Source organism: Micromesistius poutassou (assembly GCF_964030765.1).
Source record: "Micromesistius poutassou genome assembly, contig: SCAFFOLD_6344, whole genome shotgun sequence".
Classification (NCBI taxonomy): Eukaryota; Metazoa; Chordata; class Actinopteri; order Gadiformes; family Gadidae; genus Micromesistius; species Micromesistius poutassou.
In genome coordinates, this window is record NW_028180069.1 from 1 (window position 1) to 10,668 (window position 10,668).

The window sequence follows — 10,668 nt, forward strand, 5'->3', positions numbered from 1 at the left end:
TACCGTTGGGACACTAATTCTGGCACTTGGTTCTAATAAACATCCTTACTGTACCGACAGCGAAATATTGTACAAATGAACTAATGTGAGGCACTTTGGATAAAAGCGTCTGCTAAACGCCCTGAATGTGAATGTAAATGCAGTACGGCCGTACCTCCGTGTCGCTGTTGAGGTTCCACAGGTCCAGGTGTCCGACGCCGTCCACGCAGGCGAACAGCGCCGGGTGGGTGGGCGACCACATGACGTCGTACACGTAGTCAGAGTTGTCCTCGAACGAGTACAGTGGCCGGTTACTCTGCAGATCCAGGGAGAGAAATTAAAAAAGGAGTTAGACGTTCTATTTCTATCTCTGAGAAACCACTGAGGTCGGGCAGCAAGGCCCCCCCGTGGTCCCTCTGTGTGTGTGTGTGTATGTGTGTGTGCCTAAAGAGTGTGTTAGGCGTTCATCCATTTCTGAGAAACCACCGAAAGACAAGCTGCATCATGGGAAAAGGCGGTACCTTGGTGCTCCACAGCTTGACGGTCCAGTCGAAGGAGGAGGTGACGAAGAGGTGGGAGAAGTCCAGGGGCCCCGCGGCCGTGTGGCAGTGGATCCCCGTGATGGGCCCCTGGTGGCCCTCCAGCATCTCGCTGATGCCCGCCTTGCTGCTCGCCACACACGGGGAGAGAGGAGACACCGGTGAGTTCTCTTAACGTCTACTCACTGTGTGTCCTGTTGCCGACGGTAACACTGCGACGCTCGTCAGCCTCGGGGCATGGACTGAGCTGTAGCACCCTCAGCCAGAGGAGGACCGAGTCGACGTTGTGGTGAAGGGTGCGAGGGAGAGCAACCGCCAACACAATCTATTACAGATCAGCCACATATTTGAATGATGTCACTTAGCCGCGTATCACCGCATTAGCAGATGGGGGGCGAGGGGAGGAGAGGGAAGGGGGGAGAGGAGAGGGTAAAAGGAGAGGGAAAGAGGAAAGGAGGAGGAGAGGAGAGGGGAAGAGGAAAAGAGAGAAGAGGGGACGAGAGGAGAGGAGAGGAGGGGGATAAGAGGAGAAAGGAGAGGAGAGGAGTGGAGATGAGAGGAGAGAGGAGGTACCTGTCTGTTAATGTATTCACGGTAATCGTTTTTAACTGGTATGGCAAGAGAGTCTCCAGGATGTTGTGAGCCAGTCGCTCTGCAGCACGTTTGGGAGCCGGAGCGGCGGCACGCTTCGATAATTACGCAGAGGGGTAAATACTCAGCATGAGTGATGCTTATGCATTATTAACTGGGATGAGAGTATCATAGCTCTGGAAATGAGGTGGAAAGCCATCATCCCGCTCCCAATTACAGACGAGACTCTGATGGGTGGGAAAAAAAATAAAAACCTGGTGACTAACCCCCGTTTACAGCCTCCAGGAATACTACTACGACTACAGGACGATAAGGGCTCTCCCTCCCTCCCTCTCCCCCCCTCTATTCCTCTCTCTCTCCCCCCCCTTCCTCCCATATGGGAGACCCAGCCCTGGTGCAAATTCAACGAGAGCTTTGTGGCACAAACAGCTCGATCCTCGGCTTGTTTCAGGACAAACGACTGTAAACCAAGTCATCCAACAATCCTAGAATGAACACAGGGTGGGGAACAGACAGGGGGAGGAACCACGACGTGTAGGCCCTGCCGGTGTGGGGGTGTGTTTGTGCTGCCCGGCCTCTCCAAACACAACCCACAGGTCCAGAGGCAACACAGGAAGGCTCACCTCCACACGCTGCCCATCAAGTGTGGAGTTTGCTTTACATCAGGAAGTTGGTGGGCTGTGTTTATACAGCACATACACCACCCCCCCCCCCCCCCGCCCCTCAGTGCAGGGGAGACTCTCCTAGGTGAGGGGTGACAAGGGGGATGGGGTGGGGGGTGGTTAGGGAGGGAAAGAGTGGGTAAGGGCGGGGGGGGGGGGGGGGGGGGGGGGGTCAGCTGAACCCACCTTCCATGACGGCACGACATGTAGACGGAGCCGTCCTCGCTGCCCACCACAAAGTTGTTGACGTCGGCGAGGGGGAAGGACATGGAGGTGACGGCCACCGCCTTGGACTGCTTGAACACCAGCTCCATGCTGTCCTGGAGACCAGGGGGGAGAGAGATGCGTTGAGGACAGGACGACGGCCTCACTGGCAAACGTACGCAGCGACAAACACAGCGGCTATGCATCACGACGCATTCGGGAACGCATCGTCCAGAGTGTAGGCGGCCCGCACGGCCGGTTGTTCCGATAGCGATACCAAGTATCGCAAAGTCCGCCGTGCAGTGTCGGATATTGGTGAGTACGCAAGTCTATGCGCCGATTCGATACCATCACGTGAATAGCTCATTGACGACACAGGCAGAGAACATCACAACCACGTGCGGTGCTGTGCTGCGTTCGTTAACGGTCAGAGGTGGAAAGATGGAATGGGGGGGGGCGCATTATCGCCGACCTTCATGCGTTCGAGCTAACAGCACAGAGCCGTCTAGTGCATAACAAACATGGCCGTGTAGCCAACTGAGGTTCAGCAAGATGTGCACCACAGGGCGCTTCCTGTTCACACTTTTGCACACTGCAATCAACGTCAACATTCTCATTTTTATCATGAAATCGTTACAGAGCTAATAGGTCGCAATTGGGATCGAGAATCCATTCTGAGCGCTGAAAGCACATGGGCGGAGTAGATGAGGGAGACTAGGTGCTCATGGCGCTGTTACCTGTGGCTGCGAGAGCATGTCCAGACTCCAGGAACACATCTTTCCGTCCGTGGAGATGCTGATCAAGTTGTGGGCGTTCTGAGTGCCCACCACGTTCACACAGTACACTGGGTGCTGTGGGGGGAGAGGGAGAGAGAGAGGGAGGGAGGGGGAATAAGGAGAGAGAGAGGGGAGAGAGAAAGAAAATTGTCTTTAACATGGTCTGAAGACAAACCATTGCAGCATCTGTGTGTCACCACACCATACGTGTGTGTGTGTGTGTGTGTGTGTCACCATCACGGTGTGTCACCGTACCGTGTGTGTCACCGTACCGTGTGTGTCACCGTACCGTGTGTGTCACCCTACCGTTTGTGTGTGTGTGTCACCGTACCCGGCATGCGTGTCTGTGTGTGTGTATGTGTGTGACCATACCGTGTGTGCGGCCGCTGACAGCGGGGTCCGCTGCACGGGGGTCCTCTTGTTGCTCCTGTTGTCCCAGAGAACGATCTGCCCCGAGTAGGTCCCGCCCACCACCACGTTGGGGTGGAACTTGGCGTACGCCGCGGACATCACTGCAGACTGGGACACAGTACAGAAACACATGAACACAAAATACAGAAAAACACACAGTGAGTGCAGACCTGTCGAAACAGATCAGGCCACCGTGCGGGATGCGGCGGGCCGGAACCCCACCATTACGACACCGACACGGAACACTGGTCTGATATCACCGGCGCTATGCTGCTCTGATTCATATGCAACGCGCGGTGCGGCTGTAGAATGAGCAGCGAGACACAATGCTGCATCAGAACGAAACGCCGTCGCTCTGTGAATGGATCGGCCCATTGGTTTTCGTTCTGTTATAATGATCTAGCGGTGGTGGTGGTGGTGGGGGGGAGGGTGGTGGGAATAAGGGTGGTGGTGGTGATGGGGGTGGAGGAGGTGGTGGTGTTTTTATTCCATGACTCATGGCTCAGTGTGGGCCACCTGAGAAGCTGGTTCCCAGCATGCAGCCAGTAGCTCCAGCAGCCCCCCCATGAATCAATGAATCAATGTCCTGGGTAATTTAGCATTCCCAACCACAAGTCATTCTTCCGAACCACAGCAGTCCAGTCTCTCCCCGAAAACAATTAGTTATGGGATGTTATAGGACACAGTTGTTATTTTTATAGTTTATGTTGTTTATGTTCTACAGTTATAGGATAGTGTTAGGGGACTCTGTTATACTGTTATAGGACTCTGTTATAGGACTCTGTTATACAGTTATAGGACTCTCAGTGAGGAAAATGCCATCACACTTTTGGGGACTTTTTTGTTATTTTTCATTCTGTTCCCCACGTCCACATCCGCTCTGCGAGGCGCCGACATGTGGTTTTACTCAACGCGTCCTGGTGTACCCCCCCAGCCCCCCGGGGCAGCCCACATAACAAGGCCGACCAGCGAGGGCCGCTGCCCCCCGCCCCGCCCCACCCCTCCTCTGCTGGCTGAACACAGACCCCTTGTCTGCAGCGCATGATAACCGGTCTGGTGCTGCCACATCCATCCTACTGAAGCCTTCTTGAGATCGCGGCACGCTAGTCCCTGCCCCGCAGCCAGCACCACCTCCTGCACCACCCCTACACCCCCTCCTGCACCTCCCCTCTCAGGGTCTTCCACCAGTGGCTAAAGCTCAAACACACGGAATCGCTATTCTCTGTTCCTATTGGTAACACGATACCAAACAGAGCTAGAACCATGTAGTTATTGTTATTATTTTTTGCATTGTTATGCTTTATGATAGAGTGAGATTGACAGGAAGGTATGGGAGCTAGAGGGGAGGACGTGCAGCAAAGGACAACGTGGGGCAGGAATCTAATCCGAGTCGCTGCGATCAGGACTGTGCCTAAATGGCACACTCTCTACCCGGTGAGCCACTGGGATGCCACAGAACCATGTTTTAATGGCGCACAAACATCAAGTTTATTGTGGACGTGACACTTCCGAAAACATTTGTTATGCGTCATTCCCGACATGCCCGTGTGCTCAACAAGCACTTGTTGGTCGGATGAGGCAAAAGACACTCCGCACAAGTGGATGCCAGGCTGGTGACCTCATGGAGAATGTCTCCAGGAGAAGGGAGGGCAGGGGAGGTGACTAAGGGAGGAGGGAGAGGAGATGGAGGGTTATGGGGGGGGGGTGATGGAGACACTGCACGTTGGTCTCTGGAGGTCGCCCCCTAGTGGCAGGAGGGAAGGCAACAGACAGGAGAGGAGAGAACAGCGAGGAGACAGAGGTGAGGAGAGAACAAAGAGAACAGAGAACACGGAGGAGAGAGCGCAGGGCAGAGGGGAGAACAGAGAGGCGCAGGGGAACCCACCTGGCAGTGGAACACGTACTCGGGCGTGTTCTTCTTGTACTTCATGTTCCACACCAGCGCCACGCCGTCCGGCTCGTGGGGAGCCTCCTCGTTGTTGTTGTACGACGCCAGCAGCAGCTCCGGGTACTGGACACACACACACACACACACACACACACACACACACACACACACACACACACACACACACACACACACACACACACACACACACACACACACACACACACACACACACACACACACACACACACACACAAATGTGATGTGGATGTGCACACACTCACACCCCCCCCCAGGCTGTGTCTCCTTGTGTAGGGCCTGGGCTGCCCTCTCTGCCGGACCGAGAATAAGCCCACCACCCCCTTTCTACTTCCACCTGGAGATTAATGATCCGTCAGACCCTACGGAGTGATCCGCTCCCAAAACATTTGCTTAAATCCCATCGGCGTTTGCTCCGTAATAACGTCACTAGGAGCCACAAGGAGTACAGTTCTTTAGGAGGGCTTGTGGAGGCATCAGGGGGGGCTAAGGGTTTCAGACGGCGGTGGTACAACCTCATTAAAACGAAGCCCCCCGTGTGTGTGTGTCTCTGTGTGTGTGTCTCTGTATGTGTGTGTGTGTCTCTGTGTGTCTCTCTGTGTGTGTGCGTGCGTGCGTGCGTGTCTCTACACACACGCTTGCGTGCGTGTGTGTACATAAAGCAGCAGCGGCAGGAGTGAGGGCAGGGGTAAGGCCCTGGAGTCAGGACACTCTATAAATAAAAAAAACACAACCCGCCAGATGTAAACTAGCGCTAACCTCTGCTGGCCCTCCCAGCACCGGGGCGTACCGTTCACTGCCCGGTACGGCCTGCGTGGGAAGGCCTGTGGGCGGCCCGCACGCCGGGCACCCGGTGTTCCATCACTGTCACAAGCGGTTGGCGGGCCGCCGCGTTAAATGAACACAGACGCAGGAGGAAACTGATCATTACGCCCGTCGACTAAGTGACAAGTTATGTGTGACATAACTGAGCGTCCCCCGGAGACCAGGGGGCCGAGAGCCAATCACGTCGGATCCCGGGGCCGTGTAATCATAAAGAATAACTGCCCCGACGGCCAATCAGAGAGCTGTTGGGGTGTGTGTGTGTGTGTGTGTGTGTGTGTGTGTGTGTGTGTGTGTGTGTGTGTGTGTGTGTGTGTGTGTGTGTGTGTGTGTGAGTGTGTACACCTACCTGAGAGGACCAGTCCAGACAGGTGACCACGCGGTGTTTGGACCAGCGTTCGTCCATGAACTGCCGGTTCAGGGACAGCTTCGCTCCAGCCTGGATCTCCCTGAGAGGGGGAGGAAAACACTAAACATTATTGAAAATTACAGAATCCCCAAAAAGTTATACTTAAATGTGTTAATTGGGGGGGGGGGGAACAAGATGTCTGATTCTCCCACTAAAAAAAGCTTTTCCAGAGTAGTTATTTTCTATTGGCTCTTGTGACGTCGGTTTGGAAAATATTTGACCTCACACTTTCTCGTACGAAACACTGTTTAAAATGGTTCTAGAACCTTGACCGAAACTTGAAGGTGGCGTAACCCTTTAACGAATATTAAAGGGTTAATTAAATACAGATGTAGCTTTAAGAGGTTTGGATCCAAAGGGGACTTGTGTAGTGATTCAGACACAGAGGGGAAGCATCTTGTGACCAAGGAGGCCTACAGGTAGGCCGCAGACATCGGGGGTATCGAACCCGGCACCTGCGGCCCAGGAGCCCAACCCTCTGCCTGCTGAACCCCTCCGGCCCTTACCCCTCCTTCTCCTCCAGGGCGCGGCCGCTGTAGTCGAAGAACACGTCCACGTGCTCCGACAGCGCACGCTCCACGATGCGCGTGCTGTGGTCGAAGAAGGTCATGAACTCCTCCGAGTGGAGGATCTGCAGCTTCTCCTCCTCTGTCAGCTCGTGGGTTAGAGCTGGGGGGGGGGGGGGGGGGGGGGGGGCGGTCAGTCACAGACAGACCCGACAAATGATCAACACATGCAAGGGAATGTTTTTGAGGGAGCGCGAGCGGCGTTGTACCTTCATCTTCCTCCTGCTGGTCGACCTTCTCAGTCTGGGTCTCAAGTGCAGGTTGGGCCGGGGCCACTTCTTCCTCTTCCTCTTCCTCAGCTAGAACGTAAATGAGAGACCTGTTACTCGACCTATAAAGTGAGGAATCTGTGTGTGTGTGTTTGTATGCATGTATGAAGGTCCTTTGCATATCTCTAGACCCATTCATCGGATATACTTCACGCTTGGAGTGTGTAATGCTGAGGGTCTTAGGAAGTGCGGTGTGAAGTGGGAACTTGTTTGGCTGAGCGGTTTTCGTTTGGCTGAGCGGTTCTCGAGAATGCAGCACCACATTTCCGAACAGGCTCCGTTTTGACGTGGGCACAGCACTTAACCAACTTAAATCACGAGCAGGAAACTTGCCTCCAGACAAGCCTCCGCAAGGAAACTAAAAAAACATAATTTCTGATAGAATCGACGGATCCATTTTAGTAGAGTAAATCCTAAATAACGGGAAGAGTAAAAATCGCACAAAAAAAAAGGCTGTGATCGCTTTCTGTGTCGGGTCGATTTAACGGTCGATACTCTTGTGTGGACCGGACTGTATAGATGTTTCACTTCTTTGAGTCATTCAAACGGCGCTGAAAGCCATTCTTCTCTGCCTCGTCGTCTTCTTCCCTCACCTGGCGATTACGGCTGTGGGCTCATTCTTCTATCTCTGCCTTAGCATTTGTTTGGATTTTTCAACACAATGTTGGCTTTCAGAAAGAATCCGCTCCTCTATAGCCGACTGGGTTTGTCATTGGGGACGAAACAGCGGGTGGCTACTAGTTACAGAGACTCACACCACCGCCCCACCACCACCACCACCACCCACCCCCTCTCTCTTTACTCCCTTAATGAGCGCCCTGCCATTCAGCATTCAGACAGTGCAGGTTGTCAGTGTAGCCATCTCCTGCGTGTCCCAATAACAAGTTGCCCCCCGATCGAGGGATCCAGGCCAAGAGGGCAAATGGGGGCAGAGGGGATGCTGAGGAACACCTGCACCAACACACCCCCCCGCCCACCCCCCCCACGCCAGCCCATCCCCGGGTCGGCCCGTCCAGCTGACTGCAAGGTGGCAGCGCATTTCCCAGCAGATGGCTGTGTGTGTGTGTGTGTGTGTGTGTGTGTGTGTGTGTGTGTGTGTGTGTGTGTGTGTGTGTGTGTGTGTGTGTGTGTGTGTGTATACATGTGTTTGTATGTGTATACATCTGCGTGAATCTGTGTATGGTGAGAACGCGCGTGTGTGAGAATGTGTGTGTGTGTGTATTAACGGCTGTGTGTGTGTGTGTGTGTGTGTGTGTGTGTGTGTGTGTGTGTGTGTGTGTGTGTGTGTGTGTGTGTGTGTGTGTGTGTGTGTGTGTGTGTGTGATTGTCTTAGCGCTCCTAGGAGGTGTTACCAGGATGGTACTGAGGCTTTCTGCCTGGCCGCCCCCAAGACAAGCTTCCCCACGAACAACAAGCAGGCCCCTGCAATTACCGTCCGCCCGGGGGGTCCGGCCGGCCGCTATTCAGCCTCAGAGAATCCACCAGAAAATACAGCTTGTGCGCCCGGCCAGCTGGCTAACTGCATCCATGGCTGAAAGCTCAGAATAATACGCTTTACAGACCGGGGGGGGGGGGGGACGGGGGGGGGCTATAAATAGCCTTATAGGATATTTCGACATATCGAGTTGGAGAAAGGCGAAAAAACTGAATCGAATAAACGGGAAAATACGGTTTTGTCGGCGGTGGTGGGGAGAGCGTTATGGTTAATTTATGGGGACAGAGACGACCCGCGCATTCAAGCACTCTCTTTCACCCAGATAATCTAAATGATAATGTCATCCGTCACTTTAACCATAAAGTGATTTTTTTTTCTCTACTACTCCACCCTCTGGGATGGAGTTTTTGGGGGTAGGGGTAGGGGTTGGGGGGGGTGGGGGGTGAGTAACCGCACAGTGGTTTACGCTGATGAGTTTACAGAATTGCGTTGATGACACGAGCTGTTGGGATGTACAGCTATATGCGGCCATGCCAACGGGGGAAGGTTAAAATCTTTCCTTTCAAGGGCCTCAATCAGGCTTAAAGGAAAACAGTAATCACTGTCTTTCAGCGAGTCCCGGACGCTCTCGTCAGCCACGTCCCAGCCAGGCAGCCAGAGCAATCAACCTGCCAGGCATTAGCAGCGGATAGACAATCTGAAAATAAAGGGTATAATGCACCTGCCAGGCGAAATGTCCATTTGGAGAAAAGCTAGTGATCCAGGTGACCCTGCTAGGGCTGGGAGGTTACCAGCACATGGGGGGGTAGGGGTTCGCTGTGGGGTGGAAATTTAACAGAACTCACCCGGATCACTGATGTCCAATACGCTGACACTGCCTCTCAAAGCATGCCCAATTATGGCTTTGGTACCACTTAAGATGTAAAAGCTTTTTTTTGGGGGGGGGGGGGGGGGGGGGGTAGAACAGGGGTGCAGGCGGCGTAATCGCAGGTCTTTGTTAATGGACAATATATTAAATGCAAACACGGCGTGCGTCCGGTGATGTTTGAGCTCAGAAACAAGATGACCTCTGGCCCTCGTTGCAGGTGGAGCGGACAGAACAACAAAGCTCCAGGACGAGTCATCGGCCAACGCTAGACGCCGCGCTGAGCCGCAGCCTCCCACCGCCATTGCGGTGCAAACAGCCAGCTTAACCGCCCCACTGAACCCCTTCATCCTCCTCATGAACCCCCCCCCAGCCCACCAACACAAAGACACGCACTCCCAGTACGCAATGTGGCCCGTGCCACACAATAGTGTAGCTGTAGCATAACACAAATGGTGTAGCGGTAGCCAAGAGTGTAGCGGTTAGCATAATATACACAAATAGGTTTTTAATATAAAAAATATCAGCACTCCGAATTGGAAAACGATGATTGAACAATACAAGGGATTATAAAAATACAGAGCAGGGCCAATAGAAGAGATCGGGGAGACATTTTTCCCAAATCGAAATGTTGAGCTACACGAAGGAGACGAAACAATGGATATTTAACAATGCTGATCATCTAGTGCATAAAAAAGGTGTTAAAAAAAAAAACATCAAGTGGTGCTTCAAACGAGAAGGCCATTAGGGCCCGTTTGTGATTGAAAGTTTTGACCTGCCTCTGAATTCTAAGTGATTAAAACAATCAAATTTAATTAAATTTTAAATTTACTCAACCGCTCCCGCACACACTCATGTTTCTGACAAGGCCTTTTTAAAAGCCCGGCGCCACACAGAGCACTCGATGAACGCAGCCCACCCGCCCAGCCCTCGCGCCAATATCTTTCCTCATAATTACAGCCTCTTGTTTAAGAGGGCACACCGATGCCTCGCCGCGACCGACGGGAAAACGCGCTCCGCATACTTCAGAGGCGGGTTCCAACACAGAATCGCTTTTCCCCTGAACCCAAAACAAAGGGAATACAGCAACGGAGAATCAATACTGAGAAAATAATCAGAGGCTGTAGTCAGTCAGGGGAATCGAGTCTGTTTTCCTCTGGGGTTTGTTGTAATCAGTAAAAAAAAAAAAAAAAAACTAAAAAGGAGGGATTGC

General features: G+C 53.2%; 1 protein-coding gene across 1 annotated transcript; it reads right to left on the bottom strand.

Annotated features, from left to right (window-relative positions):
* Positions 1 to 154: 154 nt before the first annotated feature.
* LOC311371166 (dynein, cytoplasmic 1, intermediate chain 2a-like) lies at positions 155 to 7,370 on the bottom strand (the record flags this gene model as incomplete). Its single annotated transcript, XM_084489376.1, has 9 exons — positions 7,096 to 7,370; positions 6,827 to 6,989; positions 6,261 to 6,360; positions 5,048 to 5,173; positions 3,124 to 3,270; positions 2,713 to 2,826; positions 1,958 to 2,091; positions 501 to 645; positions 155 to 295 (listed from the first exon to the last, which is right to left on the bottom strand). Coding segments are annotated over exons 1-9 (1,269 nt in total), but the record flags the coding sequence as incomplete, so codon positions are not given.
* Between the last annotated feature and the right edge of the window lie 3,298 nt (positions 7,371 to 10,668).